The sequence below is a fragment of the Chrysochloris asiatica genome, unplaced genomic scaffold (genome assembly GCF_000296735.1).
Source record: "Chrysochloris asiatica unplaced genomic scaffold, ChrAsi1.0 scaffold00121, whole genome shotgun sequence".
Classification (NCBI taxonomy): domain Eukaryota; kingdom Metazoa; phylum Chordata; class Mammalia; order Afrosoricida; family Chrysochloridae; genus Chrysochloris; species Chrysochloris asiatica.
Genome location: NW_006408639.1, coordinates 9,634,840 through 9,657,508, shown reverse-complemented (window position 1 = coordinate 9,657,508; position 22,669 = coordinate 9,634,840). Strand labels below are relative to the sequence as shown.

Genomic DNA, 22,669 nt, shown 5'->3' with positions numbered 1-22,669 from the left:
GTAGTGAGGTTGGCCCAGGATTGGACATTGTTTCGTTCTGCTGTGCATGGGGTCGCTATGTCGGTTCCGACTCGATGGCACCTGACAATAACAACAATAACTAAAGTTTTGGAGTACAGGTGTGGAGTTGTAAGATAAGCTTTGGACTACTAATTGTAAGGTTGGCAGTTCAAACCCACCAGCTGCTCCTTGGAAAACCTATACAGAGTCGCTATGAACCAGAACAAACTCAATAGCACTTAATAACTACTACTACCTTAAGTAGTTCTAGGCAGAAGAGTTTTTGATCGGAAAGCCCACACAAGGCACTATGGCTGAAACGTTCCAGTTCATGTTAGAAACATGAGTGTCCACATACAAGGCAGGTTAATGCAGTGTGAGCTTTGAGGAGGACAGACCTGGGCTGGAACCCCAGTGGTATAACTCTTGAGAAAGTTTAACATCAGCACACTCATTTCCTCAGCTGTAAATGGTGGTTGTTGGGAGGATTCAAGGAGAACACCCGTGCTTATATAATCCCTAGCATTCTGTCTGGAGCACAGTGAGCACTAAATAATTCTATTAGTCCCTTCCTATTAGGAATCTACAGAGGTCCTGAGGAGGTGTTTCAAAGGTCCAAGAGATGGCTGTATTAGAGTTCCATCCAGCAGCAACGCTCTTTCCCCCGCAGCACTCCTGTGCCCCTACCTTTGTGCCAACACAATGCCTGAGTAACCCCACTGTCCCTGATCAAAATCTCCTTGCTACTTAGGATAAATGAGTCAGACAGACCGGGGTTTAATCAGTCAGACTACTCCTAACCAGTTCCTCTTCTCTGAGTAACTAAATGCTTCTTACAGGACGTACTTGATGCGTGAGACTGCAACACAGTGCAGCAGTTAATCTATGGCGCAGAAATAAGTCAGGACAAAGGCAGAATTGGAGCCCACATCTTTAGCCTCCCCGGTGAGAGCCTAAAAGGTCTCCAGGTGGTACAAAGGGTTTGAACTTGACTAACCGTAAGGTTTGCAATTCAAACCCAACTGGAAGAAAGCTCTGAGAGGCAAGATGATTTCATTCAGATGCAGCCAAGAAAACCTTACGGGGCAGTTCTACTCTTGTAGCACATGGGGTCCCCACGAGTTGGAGTCAATTCAGTGGCAACGGGCTGAGAACCCAGTGACCTTGGTTTTGTCTAGAGGCTGTAAGCAGAGAGGGGATGGTCATTATTCAGACAGAGGAGAAGATATAGTATCAGGTGACGCTCACTTATAATGCATGTGCACACATGTCCAACCACTAACATCTGTAATTTTATTTTTAAAAAAGATTCCAATAAACAGCCCCCGAGTAGTGCATGCAAATTAACAGGCCTCGAACTAACTGCCATTTCAGATGATCAGTACAATCTGCTACCACAATCAGTGTCCAGGTAAGGGACTAGCTTCTTGAGTTGGGTCCCAACACCTAATTATGCCAACGTCCAATCTACCACATGGTCCATGATGACTCAGAAGTACATTTTGGTATGTGAACAACAGACAGATGTTGAGTTCTTAGTGTATTAGGCAGGGAAAAATACAAACAATGCATGAAGAGGGAAAAACCCTTCATTTACTGCAAGACTCCTCAAAGTTTCTTGCATATATGTTGATGTCTAGGAAGAACTGTCAACGCCGTAACAAAAACTCATTTGCTGATGAGACGGGCTGTTAGTCTTTACAGGACTGTGGGAAGTGTGAAATATTCACATGCGGTCAGAACTTGAAGTTGAGATTACAAGTCATAGGCCAACTTGCCCGTACCCAACTTTGTGCCTTACGAATCCTGGGAAATGGTACAGCTGAAGGGGAGAAAATTTTAACTCCTGTTGTGTCTATGTTTACAGAAAATTATACCCAAGGAAGAATTAAATGGATTACTCCATGGAAGAATACAGCCATGGAAAAATTAAATCAAATCAGAGGGATTTGACTTTTAGTTAGTTTTAGTATATTCAGTGAGCCTTCAAAAAGTGTATCTTTTAAATGTTTCTTGTATCTATATTTCTCAATGCTCATATTTATTTACAGAGTGCTACCTGCAGTTGATTTTATTAGGGAAGGGGTATACTGGTGTGGTACTGTAGGAGAAAGCACTAGACCGCAAGGTAGGTTTGAACCGCAAGGTCGGTGGTTCAAAACTCACCAGCAGCTCCTTGGATACCCTATACAGGGTTGCTATAAGTCAGAGCTGACTCGACGGTACTTAACAACAACAACATACTTAGTGGATTAGTGTTAATTGAAATCACCGCTAATTAAGGGATTCCTACTCTTGTAAGAAATATCATTAAGATGGAACTCCCTGCTTTTCAAGGCACAGCACTTCCTCTTTGCTTAGAGAGGAAGGAGGCCGTGCCAGCCAGACATGAATGCTCCAAAGTAACAGCACCAAGGATGGGCTCGCAAAGCAGCTTGGGCTGCTAACTTCCAGGAGCAATCAGCAGTGTTGACATCTGGCTGACATTAGTAACCCAGTCCCATCCTGTTTGTGAACAAAACCCAAAAGCAAAGAAGTCCTCCACTCAATCCCTCAAACGCCGGACCTTTCACTCAGCCAGCAGATCCAGTGGGTACTAAAGAAAGGCGAATGGTGTGAACACAAGCACAGGCTGTTTTTACACCAAGAGGTTTCAGGCAGGACCAAGAACATCAGGAGTCTTCATCACAGTGGTTGTACCTGTGACCAGAGCGAGTGTGCTCCAGTTAGTTATGGACACACAGTGACTAGGGGCTGGTTACTATACATGAACTACAAGTGTGACTGCAGGAACTCTACCCAGAGCGGAGCACACTTGGCTGTCGGGATGTCAAAGGTTAGTTAAGGGAGATGATCTTAAAAGCCAAAGTGCTTGAACTAACTTAACCCTTTCATGATCCCATGGGTAAGTCAAAAAGTATTGCTACTAGGGTTCCAGTTCACACATACACAGATGTATTCCAAAGAAAACGTGTTTAAATGGTCTGCGATCATTGGATGGCTGCAGACCAGTTCTCTCCACAGTACACTTGTCTTCTTGTTGTGTGCCATGGAGTCGGTTCCGACTCATATCGGCCCTGTACAGGGGGTCTTTAAAAACAAAAATGTTTAATCGAGACATTAGCTTCTAAGACCAGATGAACTCAAGGCAGAAAAGTTAGCTCAAAAGTGACTGCTTTGGGGGGCTTCAGAGGGTTCATATTGATAGATTTTCTTAGAAGACACAGAAATGATCACAGGAGCTTATTATGAAGAAGCTTTAAGAAAACTGAAAACCGCACTGGTGAGAAAAAGGCCAAAACAGTTGCACCGAGGAATTGTTTTCTATCACAATGCACCTGCTCCTTCAAGGGTCGTGAGATGACAATTTCACTGGGAAACCCTACCCCATCCAACTTGCCCCTTTTGACTTCTTGTGCCCTAAACTCAGAGAACATGCCAGAGGATAACAATGTAAGTCCCTCATGGATGCCAAAACTGCTGTTTTGACGTGATGCCATTTAAAGAGCTCAGAGTTCTATAGACCTAGATGGTGGCTATTTTGAGAAAGAAGAGCTTCATAGTTGAATAATTTTGTTTAATAAGGGTTCTATGATTTTGTAGCAATACTTTTTGACTTAGCCTCTCATCTATCACCACCACCATTTTCAGCCTCGTGGGTTACTTGGGAAGCTGCTGTCCCAGTTGCAGTGCATGCTGTTGCCTGCTAGGGACCTGTGTAACTGTGCGGATCTGGAGAAATGGGCCTGAACCCCACCGGTCCTATCACCAGAGGCCTCTTGGGGCTTATGTATACACCATAATTATTTCAAAATCCAGATTCCGGCAAAAAAGTTCTTTTCTCTTGATTTCAGAATGGCTTCCATTACTGAAAACATGGTATCCACAAAAACTTCAAAGCAAAAAGTAATTCACTTATGAAAGGATTAATAATTTCCCATTTTTCCCTTAATTGGTGAAGAGTACCTGGAATTGTTCTGGGTTATGCCTCTTTAAACATTTCCATTTCTTAACACTAAACATTGGTAAGAAAATCTCCCAGTGGTCTCCCAGCTCAGGACAGGAGGGACTGGAACTCATTTCATCTTCTGATGCAGGAAAGCTTCCACCCCTCTTGACAACACCCTACAAAAGCTCCCCTAACTTTAGGAATCACCAATCCCTAAATTATAGACTGGGCCCTTTAAAGAAGCCCAGACTGAGTGACCTATCAAAGCGCTGAGGGAGGTGTCTCAGGGGAGAGATGGTTGTTCCCTCAGTTACTCAGTTCCCTCAGATACTTGTCCTATCAACCAAAAAGGGAACCAATCCTGTTTTCCAGTTTAAAAAGCTTTTCATCAGACTCACAGCCTTGCTTACTTTCCCAGAAGAGACAAACAAGAACTTGTGCTGAGGGAGAAAGAGACCTGGTGGAAACAGCATCTCTGTCACCCTCTTAAACACAGCTGCTGGGCTCCCCGTGGCCTTTCTGCGTCACACCTCCTCCTCCCTGGCACAAGCAGGAAAGTGACCAAAGGCCAGGCAGTAGCAAACAGACCCAGGAGCTGCATGACAACCATCTCTAGCCCAGGCCAGGGCCCAACAGAGCCACAGTTATTTCTAGCTTAAGACAGGAAACTGTAAAGTCACTTCTGAAAACTGTAAAGGGAAAACCTCCAAATAAAAAACAAAACAAAAACGCTGGAAAAACAGCACATGAATGCTGATTTTTCCTGTTCTAGCTCCCATTACTCAACTGTAGTGAAAATACCTCCCAAGTGCACAGAACAGCAGACACCGTGCCCTGATCTGTGAGAGCCTTCCTTCTCCCCCATCAATTCCGCCAGCCCCTGGTCAGTCAGTGCCCCCCTTCTGCTTGGCCAGCGTGCGTTTCAGCTCCCTCAGGTTCTCCGTCAGTACCCCCACCTCATCCAGGCGGCCACACTGCTTGGCATCGAAGATGTACGCCTTGATGTTATCGATCTGCTGGAGGAGCAGCTCCTCCTCTATGGGCTCTTCCGCCTCCGGCCCACTGTCACTGTCCACCTCAAAGGGGTTGGTACAGGCGGGCTCCTCAAAGGGGTTGCCAACACCAGGAGGACTCGAGGGCCTCTGGGGTGAATGTTCATCGTCCTCACCGAAGGGGTTGGGCGCTGGGCCATCCGGGGTAGCGAAGGGATTCCCTGGCATGGACTCGTCCTCCTCTTCCTCAAAAGGATTGTACTCCTTTTGGATCCAGGGTGAGGGTCTGAAGGGAGCCTCCACAGCAGGAGGGTTGCCAGAGCCCTCCTCTGTGGGGCTGGAGACATCTTCCTCATCAAAGGGGTTTGGGGCAGGCACCTCATTTTGCTGTGACACAGTGCTCTGGGAGAGGAACTCCTGGCTGAGGGCTGGGGCCTCTGACCACCCTCTGATGGGCTCTCCTGCTGAGCTAGGTGAAGGGGTCTTGGGAGCTGTGGGAGAACCTAGGTCCAGGGCATAAGCAAGGTGGGAGCGAGGCTCTCTGCCAGGTTCCAGTTGAAACGGCCTGACTTCTCGGAAGTCCAGGGACTGCGTCCGTGTGTGCAGGGATGCCGCCTGAAACTGCTCCTTTTCTCGCTCCCACTCCCGTTCCCGTAGCATGTGCAGCTGCTCCCGCTGCAGATCCTCCTCCTCGGCCTGTCTCCGGGACAGCTCGATGGCTTTCTCTGTCTGCTGCTGGTCATACTCATCCTGCAGTTGCCGCAGGTTCTCCTGCAGCATTCGCATTTCGTCTGTGCGGCCAGCGGCCTTGGCCTGACTGAGAAATGATGTGATGTTGTGGATCTGCTGGAGCAGGGGGTCTGAGTCTTCACTTTGGCCCTGCCTTCCCGACAACGGGAGCCAGCCCTCAGCCTTCCGCAAAGGGGCAGGGCCAGTGGAAAGACATGCCACCTCCCCGTTGGTTGTTCGAGACCCCAGGCCACTCGGCCTCTCCTCCAGCCTTCGCTGGGACTCCAGGGTGGCCTGGGGAGAAAAAACACAGTCACAGGCCAAGAGCACGTGCTATCCTCCGAGCCTCTTCTGTCCCATGGCAGCAAGATACCCACATTCCACCTCAGGACAAACAAGCAGCCGTTACAACCAAATCATGCCCTTTTCTGGAGGGCAGGGGAAGTGGCAGACTACGATTTTCAAAAATAAAACCCAGTAAGCTAAAGAATAAAGAGCTCTGCTAACATAGTGGTTACGAATCTGCCAGCTAACCTCAGGGTCAACAGTTCGAAACTACCAGCTGCTCCGCGGGAGAAAGATGAGGTTTTCTGCTCCCATAAAGATTTACAGCCTCAGAAACCCTGTACGGGGTCACTATGAGTTGGAACCGACTGCACGGCACATCACAACAACAACAAGCTAAAGAATGAGATTCAATGGTCAATGACTTTTCTCACCCCTCTGGGGTCTCTATCACCACTCATCAGCCCTCGAGTATCGCCCATAGTCAATGTGCATAAGTCTCTCCTGTTGAGTCTTGCATCCTTTACACCCTGTATCAGAGTGAGAAGTGCCAATCTCTTTGGGATTTTGGACAGGAGAAAATCAGTAGAACTTCTAAAAGAATAATAAACATGTATTCTGGCTCCTGCAGACCAGAGTGAGGCCAGGACAGATGAGAAATCCCAAGTAATCAGTGCAAGAAGCTCTACGTCCCTGCACCCTCATGGACCCCTGTAGGACCTGAGGAGGCCTGAGCCCAAGGAGGAAGCCAGAGCTGGGGTCACCTCACTCACCTGTCTCTCCAGGAGCCTCTTCCTCTCCAGCTCCTGCTTCCTTTTCTTTTTCAGTTCCTCAAATTGTTCTTTGGTCGGCAGTGACATCAAGCCAAGCAACTTTTCCTGGAGGGAGTCACAGAAAATTTTACCCTGAGGCCCTTTTTCGGGGGATAATCCACCACAAGCCCTATGAAGAGTCTGTGTCAGATAAGCTAAGACCCCCTTGGAGAATAGCACTGAGAACAGCAGGGCAGCAGCAAGAGCTCAACATTAAGTCAGAGTCAACCTCCACATCCTTCCACCGTCTCCTCAAGGAATGCTCAGTATCCGACAGCCCAGCTGGTCACCGGGTGCAGGTGTCACCTTCTCAATGAGGTCCTTCCCACGCTGTCCACCTGTAAACCTCCCCCTCAGCCCTTCCTACTGCCTGCATTCGCCACCAACACTTGTCTCACATGCTGCATATTTTAGTTGTTTCCTGTCTATTCCTTGATAGAATGTAAGTTTTACAAGAACAGAAATGTCTCTTTCCTTCCCTACAGAACACCCAGCACCTAGAACATTGCCTGGCACACAGCAGGCACTCAGGAAATGATGACTGAGTATAATCATTAACTGGAAGGAGTACAGGGCTCACTCTCTGCTCTACATGTTAGGAAGCTACTGCAGTAGGACTCGATCTATTACAACTCCCTGGCCAGAAGATCCCTAGAAGTGTTACCCATGGTGTTCTCACAAGGGGCTTTCCGAGGTAGAAAGATACAACTTGGAGCTAACCACCTAGGTTTCACCAGCCTCTCCCTCCTCCTAACTAATGTCCCAGGGAGAGCCCTTCAGGAGCTTGTCCCTAAGAAGAAGTGCTATATCCGAGTGTGCCCAGCGTGGCAACGTTTATCACTGTGAAATCACAATCTGTCAAATGCCCAACAAAAGGGGATGACCAGATAGGGGACAGCAAGCATCTAAGCACAGTGTCCCAGTCATTCAAGCAAGAGTGATCATCATATGAAACTTACAGAAACCAAGAGGAGACACGAATTTGCAAACATGTAGTAACTGCCACTAATTTATATAAAAAATGCACGCAGAAGAAAATGAAGACAATACACCAGAATGATGAGTGGCTGTGCAGGAGATACAAGATTAAAAGTAGTACTTTTCAGATTCAGAGTACTTTTCTCTGAAATCCACATTTTTCCTAAATGTGGCATAATGCATTGATAATTTTGAATAATAATAAGCAAATAAACATTGGCACGAATGAGGCTTTCTGAGAGGCAGAGGCGTGGAATGTACCAGGTGCAACATTTACGGCACCATAGGAGGGCTTACCTGTACAAAAAGTGTAGCCGAGTATCTGACCATCCGCTGCAGCCGCAAAGTGTTTGGATGTGGTGGAGGGTCCTGGTTCGAGCCTAAGGTTAAGATCTTCTTACTAAATTGAAACAAACACATCAATATAATGGGTACTTTCAGCTTCCGGATCCTATGAATGTGGCTGTGATGCTGGAAGCTAGGTCACTGATGTTTCAAATACCAGCAGGGTCACCCATGGTATACAGGTTTCATGGAGCTTCCAGACTAAGAATAGACTAGGAAGAAGGAATTCATTTCTGAGATTAGCCCCTGAAAACCTTATGAATAGCAGCAGAGCACTGTCAGATACAGTGCTGGAAGAGGAGACCCTCAGGGTGGAAGGCACTCAAAATATAAGTGAGGGAGAGCTGCCTCCTTCAAGTAGTGTCGATGTTAATGACGTGGATGGAGCAAAGCTTTCGGTACATTCATTTACTGATGGAGCACAAGTCAAAATGAGAAGAAATAGGTGCAAACCCATTAATTATAAGGACATGGAATGTACAAAGAATAAATCCAGGAAAAATGGAAGTCCTCAGAAATGAAATGGAATGCATGAAGTTCAATATCCTAGGCATTAGCGAGCTGAAATGGACAGGTATTGGCCATTTGAAACTGGGCAACCATATGGTTTACTCCGCCAGATGTGACAAATTCAAGAGGAATGATGTCCCATTCAACATCAGAAAGAATATTCCAAGATGTACCTTGAAGTACAATGCGTCTGTGATTAGATGATATCTATCTCCTACAAGGGAGACCAATTAATACAATAAGTATTCATGTTTACACACCAACCACCAAAGCCAATGAAAAGAAATTCAAGAATTCTACCAACTTCTTAGTCTGAAACGGAACAAACATGCAGTCAGAATGCATTGATCACTACTGGTAATTGGAATGCAGTTGGAGGCAGAGAGGAATGATCAGTTGCTGGAAAATATGGCCTTGATGATGGAAATGATGCTGGGCATCACATGACAGAACTCTGCAAGACCAATGACTTTTCCCCTACAAATACCTTTTTTCAACAACACAAATGGTGACTACACATGTGGATCTCATCAAATTGATTACATCTATGGGAAGAAATAATGGCAAAACTCACTATCATCAGGTAAAACAAGGCCAGGAGCTGATTGTGGAACAGATCGTCAATTGCTCATATGTAAGTTCAGGCCAAAGCTGAAGAAATTAAAAAAACAAAACAAAACCCCAAAGAGTCAAACTACAACCTTGAGTATATCCCACCTGAACTTAGAGACCATCCAAGAATAGATTTGATACATTAGACACTAATGACAGAAGACCAGAGGAGTTGTGGAATGACATCAAGAACATCATACATGAAGAAAGCAAAAAAAAAAGGTCATTAAAAGACAGGAAACAAAGAAAAGGCCAAAATGGGTGTCAAAAGAGTCTGTGAAACTTGCTCTTAAATTTAGTGTAGGTAAAGTGGATGGAAGAAATGATAAAGAGTTGAACAGAAAATTCCAAAGGACGGCTTGATAAGAAAAAGTAAAGTATTATAACAAAATATACAAAGATCTGAGGTTAGAAAACCAAAGGGAAGAATATGTTCAGCATTTCTCAAGCCGAGAGAACTGAAGAAACAATTTAAGCCTTGAAGTGCACCACTGAAAGATTCTTTGGGAAATATATTGAATGATGCATCAAAAGAAGATGGAAGGAATACAAACAGTCACTGTACCCAAAATAATTGGCCAACATTCAGTCATTTCAGGAGGCAGCAAATGATCAAGAACCGATGGTACTGGAGGAAGAAACAGCACTGAAGGCATTAGTAAAAAACAAGCCTCCAGGAATCGACAGAATACCAAATGAAATGTTTCAACAAACTGATGCAGCATTGGAAGCACTCACCAGCCTATGCCAAGAAATTTGGAAGACAGCTACCTGGTCAACCAACTGGAAGAGATCCATATTTGTACCCATTCCAAAGAAAGGTGGTGTTACACAATGCAAAAATGATAGGACAATATCACTCGCATGTACAATTCTGCAGAAGGAATCTCAAGAATGGACAATATGAGCAGCACACTGATGGGGAAGAGCTGCCAGATATTCAGGATAGATTCAGAAGAGGATGTGGAATGAGGGATATCATGGCTGACATCAGATGGATCTTGGCTGAAGGCAGAGAATACCAAAAAGATGTCTACTTGTGTTTTATTGACTATGCAAAGGCATTTGACTGTGTGACTTTTAACAGTTTGGATACATTGTGAAGAATGGAAATTCCAGAACAGTCATCTGTGCTCATGTGGAACCTGTACAGAGAACAAGAGGCAATTGTTTGAACAGAACAAGGGTTTAAAATCAGTAAAGGTGTCTGATTCCTTTTGTCTGCTAAGCAAATAATCTGAGAAGGTAAACTATATGAAGAAGAATGCAGCATTAGGCTTGGGAGAAGGCTCATTAACAACCTGCAATCTGCAGATGATATAATATTGCTTGCTGAAAATAAAGACGACTTGAAGAACTTGCTGATGAAGATCAAAGAATACAGCCTTCAGTATGAATTTCGCCTCAATGTAAAAAAAAAAGCAAAAATCCTCACAACTGGATCAATAAACAATCTCAGAAAAGACTGAAGTTGTCAAGGATTTCATTTTACTTAGATCCACAATCAGTGCTCATGGAAACAGCAGTCACAAATCAAATGATGGACTGCACTAGGAAAATCTGCTGCAAAAGATCTCTGTAAAGCGTTAAAGAGCAAAGCTGTCACTCTGAGGACCAAGGTGCTCCAGACCTGAGCCATGGTATCTTCAGTTGCTTCGTGTGAGTGTAAGCTGGACAGTGAATAAGGACAATCAGAGAATTAATACCGCTGAATTGTAGTGTTAGCAAAGAATACTGAAAGTACCATGGACTGCTAGAAAACAAATCTGTCTTGGAAGGAGGAAAGTCAGAAGACTTCTCAGAAATACTGTATGACTCGGCAATCTCTCTACTTGGGACATATTCTCAAGAAATAAGAGCCATGACACAAAAAGACACATCCATGTTCACTGAGCAGTATTCACAGTAGAAAAGATGGAGAGAGCTTAAATGCCCATCAACACAATGGGACACTATGTAACACTGAAGAATGATGATCAACAGTCACTGGAGGTGGCAAGCTTTTACGGGGAACTGGGAAGACTTACGGAGAAGATGGAGTCATGACTTTGTCCTTGAGGACAAAGCCCTAACACAGCACAGGGGGGCATGACAAATACTGGGTCAGCAGGAACGGACCATGTAGGCAGGGTCGGTTTTGTGGACGTGTAGCCTATGCAATTGCAGAGGGTCCAGTAGTTAGAAGGGCTTGTTGTTGTGGTTGTTAAGTACCATGGAGTTGGTTCCAACTCGATTGACACTGTACAGCGTTTCCAAGGCTTATTATAAATCTTTAAGGGAGCAGACAGCCTCATCTTTATCCCACGGAACTGCTGGAAGTTTCAAACTGCTGATCTTGCGGTTGGCAGCCTGACTCGTAACCACTATGCTAGAAGGGCTTATACTTGGTTTAATGCTCTGCTGTCATGGCGTCTTGAGGAAAGGTCACAGACTAGAACTTGGGTTTTCTATCCTGATGTCAATACTTTTGCTAGCTATGGTGCTCTCTGTCACCTATAAAATGGGGATGTTGATGCCATTTATCCCAGAGTACTTTGTGACCGAATGGAAATACCCAGTGATGGGCACATAGTAGATGTCAATACATAGCTCTTACTCCTTTAAAGAGGAGCATGGTGGCTCCATAGGCTGAGTACTAGACTGCGGAGCACAAGGTTGGCGGTTCAAGCCAACCAGCAGCTCCACGAGAGTAAGACGAGGCTTTCTGCTCCTATAAAGACTTACAGCTATGGAAACCCTTACAGGGTCACTATGAGTTAGAACCAGCTTGATGGCACTTAACAACAACAACATTCCTTTGACAGTACCAAATATTAGAAATCCTTAACCACAAGTGATTATGATGTATGAAATGGCAGAGCTGAGCCATGGTATTTGATATATCAACCTTCCTCAGCCTCCCCCTCACACATTTCCACTGTTCCCAGGACACTGTGAACCATCCACCACTTCATTAAAACATGGCACTTTCTCCACATAAACCAGCAGATAAGACGCGCCATACCTTAAAGTGTCAATCAATTCATACACTTTCTGCACGTCCACTCGAAGGTCATTGGCATGTTCTAGACTGTAGGTTGCCTCCCCAGCACTGAGGAGAAAGCACAGAGATATTTGATTTAAATTAAATCGTACTGATAGGAGAGCAGAGTGGAAGGTTCTCATAAAGGCAAGCACAGTGAATTTCCTCAAAGTGGCATCCTGTATGTAAAGCAAGACTCTTCAAAACAGAAATGCGAATTAACTGGAAGCTGGTCTCCAGTTTGCAGACACCAGAGGACCACACTCATGCCTCAGACTCAATTTAGCTCACCGCTAAACTAGACAGGACTGCATTTACTTCAATCTACTTTCCCTAAGCAACTTTGCTACATCTGATAAAGTATATGAAATAGTTTATTAATAAAGTCTATGAAGTAAATGAATTGGCTATACTATGCCAAAGTAGAAAACCACTTGACTTTTCTCTCTCAAACATTACTAAGAAATGGAACAATGGAAGAAATGGCCAAGGAATCCCCCAGCAGGGCCTCATGTTGACTGCTTTCCATGAGGAATACACACTGACTTCAGGTCAGGAAGCAGAGGCAGCATGAGGAACACCAGGGCCGGCCCAGTAAAGCAGTTTCTGTTGAGTTGCTTGTGACTCAGGAACCCTGTTCTCCATAAGGTTTCCAACAGTGGTCAACTTCAGAAGCAGACGGTCAGGCTTTAAAGGTATCTTTGGGTATATTCCAACTGTCTGCGTTTTGGTTAGTTAGTATTCAGGTACTTAATTGGTGGAGCCACCCAAGGACTTTTTAAGGGAAGGCCAGAGGTGGCTTACCTCAAGTCTCAGAGGAACAACAGCGCTTAGCATGTGATGTTATAATTCTTTCTTTACAAGGCTGTTACCACCCCCAGACTACTGAGTTCTGAGGGCAGGCCTTTTCATCTGCTTATCCTCAGTAAGTCATGTTTGGACCAAGCTTAGTCAGTGTCTCCTGAGAGGAGAAACTATTCAGAAGGTCTCTCCACTGTTAATTTGGTCTGTAGGATAGTCAGTCAACTCCCTGAAGCAGCAGCAAGGTAAGTGAGCACAAAGTGTTGCCAGGCATTGCTATGTTCTGTCTGTTGCTACTGCAGTGAGCTTGTGCTATGAGAATCTGCTGAAAATACTGTGTGATACTATCTCTGTGTGAGCAGTACCATCACAGCACCATGGGGGCAGTGACAGGAAACAAGAGCCTTGTACTTCAACCCCAAGGTGTTCAAGGGCCAACTGTCAACCAATATTCTGACAAAGCTGGCTCTCTCACACTCTTGCCATCCTCTGGCCTCTGCTTCTTGAGCCTTAAGAAACCTTCAGCCTTCTGCCAGACCTGCAGGTTGCATTCAGCAGCAGCTGCAAACCTGGGTCAGGAGAAGCCTCCAATCTTCTGTCTGGCCCACAGATTTGGGACTTGCCAGCCTGCATAAGTGTGCACACCATTTCCTTGAAATAAATCTCTCTATATATTTATGGACTTGTGGTGTGGTGTTGCAGGATCAGTACTGGACTGTGAGCCACAAGGTCTACAGTTCAAGCCCACTAGCTGCTCCTTGGAAACCCTATAGAGTCGCTATGAGTCAGAACTGACTCAGTGGTACTTAACAACAACAACATATTTATTTATAGGAACTCTGGTGGTACCGAAAGCTAAGCACTGGGCCATTAAACACAAAATCAGCAGTTCAATCCTACCAGTTGTTCCTTAGGAAAAAAGATGACACTGTCTGCTCCCTCAGAGATTTCGTTTTGGAAACCCTAGGGACCAGTTCTGTCCTGTAGGGTCACTATGAGTCGGAATTGACTTGATAAAAGCGTCACTCTTTTTGCCCCTCTAGAGAACCCAGACAAATTTGAAAGGTGACCTCGGGGAGTATTTGGGCTTAAACTTTACAGAGTATCTCGGGACGATAATTTTAGATGGCTCTGCCAGTCCCACAGTTAATCTGGACATTTTATGTCTACATTTACCTTCATTCTATCAAAATCCATTCACTGTGGCCCTGATAAGAATGGTTGCTAGCGGCCACCAGGCACACCTAGCTCTTCTGGTCTCAGGACAAATGAGTACACTGGCTTTCTCTCTCAGACTTTGGTTTTCCCTTTTGTCCAGACAAGAAGAGACTAACAATTGCATTTTAGATGGTTGCTTTCAAGCTTTTAAAGTCCCAGACACTACTCATCAAACTCGAACACAGAACACAGACTGTATTAGGAGACAACTGACCACATTGTACTACGAGACTATGGTCCTAAGCCTTCAAATCAATGACACCTCTCCTGAGAGGTGTTTAAGACAAAGAAGTATTCCTAACTGTATCCCATATGTGCTTTATTATATGAATATAAGTGCATGTACACACATACATGTATATGTATCTGTACACAGATACATCTATATATGCATATACATGTACACCCACATACCTACCTGCACACATCTATGTGCGGATATCTAAATAATGCACACATTTTTTGGTTGCTATTGTTATAAAACCGTGTATGTTATAGCATTTATCGAAAATATCCTTTCTTCTTGTGTACTTACGAGTGGCACCATTTCCTTGGTCAAGCTGTACACATTTCACCCACATTCAGCATTACCAAAAACAACCATATCCTGCCCCACCATCTCTGGTAAGCACCCCAATAGGTATTAGTTTCTATGTATGCTTTTCTTCTTATAAAAATGCAGTCATACAGGTTTTGTTGTTTTGTGATTGGATCATTTCAGTCAGCATGATGTCCTCTAGATTCATCCAGGTTATGTTTCGAAGACTCATGATTATGTTTTGACTAATATTCCACTGTATGCAGGTACTGTATTTTGTTTATCCATTCACCTGCTGATGGACATTGTGGTTGTGAAGTGCTGTTGAGCTGGTTCTGACTCACAGCATCCCTATGCACAACAGAACAAAACACTGTCTAGTCCTGTGCCATCTTCACAATTGTTATGTCTAAGTCCATTGTTGCTGCCACTGTGTCAATCCATCTTGGGTGGGGGAGAGTGGGGTGCCTTCCTCTTTTTGGCTGGCCCTCCACTTTTTCAAGCATAATGTCTTTTTCTAGGTACTGGTTCCTCCTGAGAATATGTCCAAAGTATAAGATATAAAGTCTCATTATCCTGGCTTCTAAGGTACATTCTGGCTGTACTTCTTCCAAGACAGATTTGTTTGTTCTTCTGGCAGTTCATGGCTCTTTCAATATTCTTTGCTAACACCATAATTCAGATACATTCATTATTCTATGGTCTTATTTATTCACTGTCCAATTCTCACATATATATTGTTGTTGTTAAGTACCATGGAGTAGTATATATTAGGTGATTGAAAATACCATGGCTTGGATCAAGTGTACCTTAGTCCTCAAACTGACATCTTTGCTCTTGAACAGTCTAAAGAGGTCTTTTACAGCAGATTTGTCTAATGTAATATGCGGTTTGCTTTTTTGACTGCTGCTTCCATGAGCATTAATTGTAGATCCAAACAAACTGAGTCAATGACAACTTCAGTCTTTTCTCCATTTATATTATTCATTGGTCCAGTTGTGAGGATTTTCATTTTCTTTACATTGAGGTGCCATCCATACTGAAGGCTATATAGTCTTTGATTTACATTAGTATTTCAAGTCGTCTTTGTGGACAGAAAGCAAGCTTGTGCCATTCACTGAATATTTCATGTCTTCTTTGCTTACAGCAAGCCAGGTTGTGTCATCTGCATAGTGTAAATTGTTAATGAGTTTTCCTCTAATTCTGATGCCACATCTTCTTCATATAATCCAGCTTCTTGGATTTTTTGCTCAACGTACAGATTGAATAAGTATGGTGAAAGAATACAACCCTAACACACACCATTCCTGATTTTAAACCACTCAGTAGCCCCTGTTCTGTTCGAACAACTTCCTCTTAATCTATGGACAGGTTCCTCATGAGCAAGATTAAGTGTTCTGGAATACCCACTCTTCACAGTTGAAAGCCTATGAATAGTCAATAAAGCACAAGTAAACATCTTTCTGGTATTCTCTGCTTTCATCCAAATTCATCTGGCATCAGCAATAATATCTCCCTTTCCACGTTCTCTTCTGAATCCGGCTTGAATTTTTTTTTTTTTTTAAATGTTTTATTGTGAATTGTGTGATAGTCTACATGGGAGAACATTAGTTTTATATTCATTCTATCATCTATCATTTCATTGGCATAGTTACCATCCCGTCCATGCATCCTCACCCAACCAAAGGGTGTACCCTGTAAGCCTGCACTCCCCACCACAGTCCTCAGCACCTTTCCATCTCCTGATCCCAAGTCCCCAGCCACATCATCTCTTGACGTCGTCTTCTCTGCCTCCATCTCAGGCCTCACTGCTTCTCTGGGTAGGATCCCGCTCTCTGCTTTTCTCCATTGATGGTCCTAGGGTCCTCCGCTCCTAGACCACCTGGGCTTCCATTGCTGCGTTTGTCCCTTCTTTGACATTGAGATGTTTTTGGCCTTCAGGTGATCTCCCCTTTCTTTTGATTCTGTCATTGTAGTCTCGTTCTGTTCTGGACTCCGCTATGTGTTGGCTGTGTTCCAGGTGGTGTTGCCATACTTGTCAATCTCTGTTTGTTGTCTGTTCTTGTTGGTTCTCTGTCCACAGAACTCCCTTTAGGATGTTTTCAAGTGCTGCGTTGGTTTTGATAAAATCTCTCAAATTCTGTTTATCCTGGAATGTTTTGATCAAACCATCATATTTGATTGATAGTTTTGCTGGAAAAACTATTCTTGGTTGACAGTTTTTTTTGCATAGCTTTGTATATGTCTCCCCATTGCCTTCTTGCCTGCATGGTTTGTTCTGAATAGTTAGAGCTTAATCTTATTTGCTTGCCTTTATATGTTATATTTCTCTTCTCCCTTGTTGTTGTTGTTGTTAAGTGCCTTCGAGTCGGTTCCGACCCATAGCGACCCTGTACAGGGTTTCCGAGGGTGTAAATCCTTACGGGAGTAGAAAGCCTCATCTTTCTCCCGCGGAGCAGCTGGTAGTTTCGAACTGCTGACCTTAAGATTCGCAGCCCGATTCGTAACCACTACGCTACCAGAGCTCCTTAGCTGCTTTTAATATTCTTTCCTTGTCTTTGATTTTTGAAAGCTTGATTATTATATGTCTTGGAGATTTTCTTTTGGGATCTATCCTTCCTGGAGTACACTGGGCTTCTTGAATGTTTATCTTCTCGTCTTTCAAGATGTTAAGGAAATTTTCTTCCTGAAGCTCTTCAATGATCTCTTCTGTGGATTTCTCTGTTTTTTCTTGTTCCGGAATGCCAATAATTCTTACATTATTCCTCTTCATGTTATCCAGCATGAAATCTTAGACTCTCTTCAGATTGTTTTATCCTTTTAGCTGCTTGCTCTTCTACCTTGGCAGTATTGAGAGATTTGTCTTCCAGCTCGCTAGTTCTGGCTTTCGTCTCTTCTAGTCTGTTCCTTTCCCCTTTCAGGCTATTGTCTATTTCTGATATCTAATTATTGATCACCTGGGCATCTTTTTGCAGGTTTTGAATTGTTTCCAATGCTGTGTCAATCCTATTTGACTGTTCCTGGATAATTTTTTTTACTTCATATTTTCCTCGACCCCTTTTCGGATTATTTGAATTTGTTTCCATATCATTCTTCTGAATTCCCTCTCAGGCATATCCAAAACCCACTCCTCCTCCTCCTCTATAAAGCCTTTGTCTGTCTCCAGTTCATTTGCGTCAGCTCCCCTCTTCTGATTTTGGACATGCTTCGATAAAGTTGATTGTTTCTTATTGGTCATGGTTATTGTTTTATTAATAATAATAATAATAATATGATCAGGAGATGGGCTTCCCTTTTTGTCTGTAATGCATAGCACATGTTGTTGGGTCTTGTCTAAGTGGTGGAGTATTATGTTGTAGCTTGGCTATATGGCCACGATTGCTGCTGCTTCTTATGGGATGTAGGGAGGATAAGTTCCCACCTCCAGGAGGGATGTGTAATCAAAAGGACTAAAAGTAGAAGTAATATAAACGCATAGACAGAAATGACCACATTGGAGCAGATATGTGGCTTTGGTTAACTTTTTCTGTGTCCTGTCCCGTCAGAACAGCCACTGGAGTATCCCCGCTGCTAGCTAAGAGTGGGGGCAGGGGACTTAGATGCAGAGACAAATGGGGGATGATGGATGACTTTCTCACACTCTCCGTGTATGGGTGAGCTGCACCCGGCTGATTTTTATTGGGATATCAAGCCAGGGCGGGGGGAAGCTAGGTTGCCTGTTGCCCTTCCCCCCCGCAGGAGACGCTGCTTTCCGAACATGCTGGCCCTGGCCCCACCCTCTAAACTCTGCAGTCGCAGGAGTGACCCATGGACCCGCAGGCAAGAGTCCCAAAATACGCGTCTTTCTTTATCCTTATTAGCGCGATTTCTCAAAAATGTGAGTTCAGGAAACTTTATGATAGTTTAAAAGCCGTGGGACTGGTATATGAACGTTTCCTTTGTGAGATCCCACTCATTTTTCCCTGGAGCCCGTCCTTACCTTACTTCCCTGGCTATCCTGCCGTACCAGAACCCGGCTTGAATTTTTGACCGCCTGCTGTCAAAGTATTATTGCAATTGTTTTAACATTATCTTTAGCAAAATTTTACTTGCATGTGATATATTAAAGATATTGTCTGGGGGAAGGGGATTACAAAGGCAAGAAGTGACTGGCTTACAAGCTTTCAAGAGGGAACCTAGATCCAGAGGGCGTGGAGGAAGGTAGAATCTCCACTGAGTTGTATCCAGTCTGTCTGGGCAGGGCTGATGAAAGGAGATGGGTTAGCTCTCTTGCGATACAATAGTGAATAATTGTTATCAGGATTGATTTTAAGGGCTGGAAATATAAAAGTAGACATTTTATGACAAAAGAAGGGGAGTGATTAACTTTGCAGTCTAGAAGCAGAGGTCCCTGGAATCATTAAGGGAGAAGAGTGGAGAACAGAACCCTACTCAGAGAAGCAGTTTTGCCAGAGATGGAGGCAGAGATGATGATGTGGAGAGATTGAGCAGCTGGGGACTTTAGACACAGAGAGGGAGAAGGGTTGTGTGCTGACGACCAGGAAGGCAGGCTTGCAGGGTATACCCTTTGGTTGGTTGTTAATGCATGGAGGGGACTGTAACCATGGCAATGAAATGATATACAATAGGATGAATGTAAAGCTAAAGTTCTCCCACGTAAACTATCACATAATTCACAATAAAACATTGAAATAATTAAAAAAAAAAAAAAAGATATTGTATGATTATTTCCAGATTCCGTTGGGTCACCTTTCTTTGGAATAGGCACAAACATGAATTGCTTCCAATCGGTTGGCCAGCTAGCTGTCTTTCAAATTTCTTGTCATATTAGACAAGCCAGCACCTCCAGTGCTGCATGAGTTTTTTGAAACATTCAATTTGCATTCCGCCAATTCCTGGAAACGTGTTATTCACCAATGCTCTCAGTACTGCTTGGATGTCTTCCTTTGATACATACAGTTCTTGATCATATGCTGCCTGCTGAAACAGTCAAATGTTGACCAATTCTTTTTGGTACATGACTCCTTATACACCAGGCATCTTTTGATGTTTCCGGTGCCATTCAATATTTTGCTCATAGAATCCTTCAATATTGCAAGCTGAGGCTTATGTTTTCTTTCAGTTTGAAAAGTGAAGTGCTGAGCATGTTTTTTTCCCTTTTGCTTTTCTAACTCCAGATCTTTGCATATTTTATTATAATGCTTTACATTGTCTTCTTAAACTCCCCTTAGAAATTTTCTGTTCAGCTCTTAGACTCCCGACTCCCTCATTTCTTCGATTCACTTTAGCTTCTATACGCTCAAGAGTAAGTTTCAGAGTCTTTTCTGACATCCACTTTGGTCTTTTCTTGTTTCCCTGTCTTTCAAATGTATGATGTTCTTGATGTCATCCCACAACTCTTCTGGTCTTCAGTTACTAGTGTCTAATGCATCAAATCTGTTCTTGAGAGGGTCTCTTAATTCAGGTAGAATATATTCAAGGTCATATTTTGGCTCTTTTGGAATTTAAAATTTTTTCTTCAGCTTCAGACTGAATGTTCATATGAACAGTTGGTGGTTTGTTCCAGAATCAGCCCCTGGCCTTGCTCTGGCTGATGAGATGGAACTTTCCACTACCTCTTCCCACAGATGTCGTCAATTTGATTCCTGTGTATGCCATCTGGTGAATCAGTCTTGCAATATACTCTCATGCTATCTCCAGTATCATTTCTATCACCAAGGCCATATTTTCCAGCTACAGATCATTTCTCTTTGGTTCCAAGTTTTGCATTCCTATCATCAATAACTGTCAATGCATCTTGATTACATTTGATCAATTTCACACTAAAGAAGTTGGTTGTTGTTGTTAGGTGCCATAGAGTAGGTATCAACTCATAGCAACCCTAGGCAAATAGAACGAAACACTGTCCAGTCCTGCGCCAACCTCACAGTCTCATTTTCTGGTGTAGATGTGGCAAGATGGAACCCTAATCTACTGCTGATGGAACTGTAAAATAGTAAAACCACTATGCATTTCCTCAGAAAACTAGAAATAAAGCTATCTTACCCAGCAATCCCACTCCTGTCTATATACCCTAGGGATCTAATAGAAGAGACTAGACCAGATATATGCACACTGATGTTCATTGTTGTGCCACTTTATATCACGAAAGAAAAGCCAAACTTATACTCTGTGTCTTTAGGAACATTATAAAATATTGCCACAGTAAATATCCAAATAAAAATACAGTTTCATTCTAAACAAGCACATCTAATTCTACATGCATCACTACAAAGGTGGTAGGTTGGCAATACAGGCTTAAGACAAAGGCAGAATACTTTCAAATTGAGAACAATGGAAACCATAAGTATTTTTTCTCCCCTGTATACTGGGTAAAAACTATTGGAATCTGGTTCTAATAGTAGTAGCACCCCAAATCCTAGCTTACACAACCCTAGCCTTCAGGAGAAATGGTCAGTAAATCTTTCCTGTAAAGAGTCAGACAACAGTTCCTGTTTTGCAGGACAAACAGTATGTGTCATAACTCACAACTCTGCTGTTGTCACACAAAAGCAGTCACACACAGTAGCAAACAAACAGGCCCGGCTATGTTCCAATGACATCTCACTTCTAACATCAGGAGGCAATAACAATTGTTGCAGAGGCTGTGGAGAAACTGGAGCGGTCCTACTCTGCTGGTGGGTGGGGCTATAAGATGGCACAGTCATGTATAATGATAAACAGCCTGGCAATTCCTCAGAAAGTCAGACACAGAACCACCATTGTTGTGGGTGCTGTTAAGTGCCATCAAGTCCGCTCTGACTCACCCTGTTTAGGCCTTCCGAGGAGTGCTTGGTTAGTTTAAACCACCCACCTTACTGTTCAAACTGACCTTGCAGCCCAGTGCTTATCCTACAGCGCCACACCAGGACCCCAAAACTACCACACGACCCAGCAATTCTACCCCTGGGAATATACCCAAGAGAAATGAAAACACATGCCCATATAAAAACTTGTATAAAAATATTCACTACAGCATTATAATACTCCAAAGTGGAATGACCCTGATGTCTATTAACTGAAGAATGGATACACAAAGTGTGGTCCGTACATACAATGGAATATTATTTGGCCATAATAAGTTGTGACATACTGACCCATGTTACAACAGACAGCACTGAAAACATCATATTACAGTCACAACAGACCACAAGTTACATGACTCCATTGATAGGGAATGTCCTGAATAGGTAAATCCATAGAGACAGACAATAGACAGCTGGTTGCCAGAACTCGGGAAAGGAGTGAATTGGGGGGCGGCTGCTTAACAAGTATAAGGCTTACTTTTGGGAGATGAATATACTGGGAACTAGATACAGGTGGTGGTTGCACAGCTCTGCAAATGAACTAAATATCCACGAATTGGTCACCGTAACAGGGATAATTTTATGGTATATGAGTTTGGTCTTTTTTGCTTTTAGAATAACATGTAGTAGGCTAGATCTGACCTCTGGGTTCTGGTCTGTTTTTAGTCCTGGTAGCTCCTTAGCCCAGGCAAGAACATGATGCTGCCCCCAGCAGTGGTGCCAGTCATCCAAGGCCCACTCCGAACATGCTCACTCAGCATAGCTGCAGGTCACCTATGGGGACATATTTTAGCAAAGCTCAAGTGATTGTAATGTGGCCTCACAGAAGTACATACGTTGAGAAGGTTCTCTTGAATTGGCCACAGAAGAAAAGCATAGCCTGAGTTAGATTTTCATTTCAGAACTGGTCTAAAATGTCACCACTTGGGAATATACAGAGGAGGAAATGATGAAAACTTCATAGATATTACCAAACACCTTGAGGGAATGAGTTTCTGAGCCTGGGAGCTCAGGACCATACTCTTGGGGGACA

The 22,669-nt window shown here is 43.6% G+C and overlaps 1 protein-coding gene across 1 annotated transcript in view; it reads right to left on the bottom strand.

Annotated features, from left to right (window-relative positions):
* Positions 1–4,833: 4,833 nt before the first annotated feature.
* ZFYVE20 (zinc finger, FYVE domain containing 20) overlaps positions 4,834–22,669 on the bottom strand; it is a 33,131-nt gene continuing 15,295 nt past the window's right edge. The window contains exons 8-11 of the mRNA XM_006868672.1: positions 12,217–12,303; positions 8,043–8,145; positions 6,729–6,833; positions 4,834–5,964 (exon numbers count right to left, since the gene is read on the bottom strand). Coding sequence (XP_006868734.1) covers positions 4,834–5,964; positions 6,729–6,833; positions 8,043–8,145; positions 12,217–12,303 — 1,426 coding nt within the window. The remainder of the gene's footprint in view (positions 5,965–6,728; positions 6,834–8,042; positions 8,146–12,216; positions 12,304–22,669) is intronic.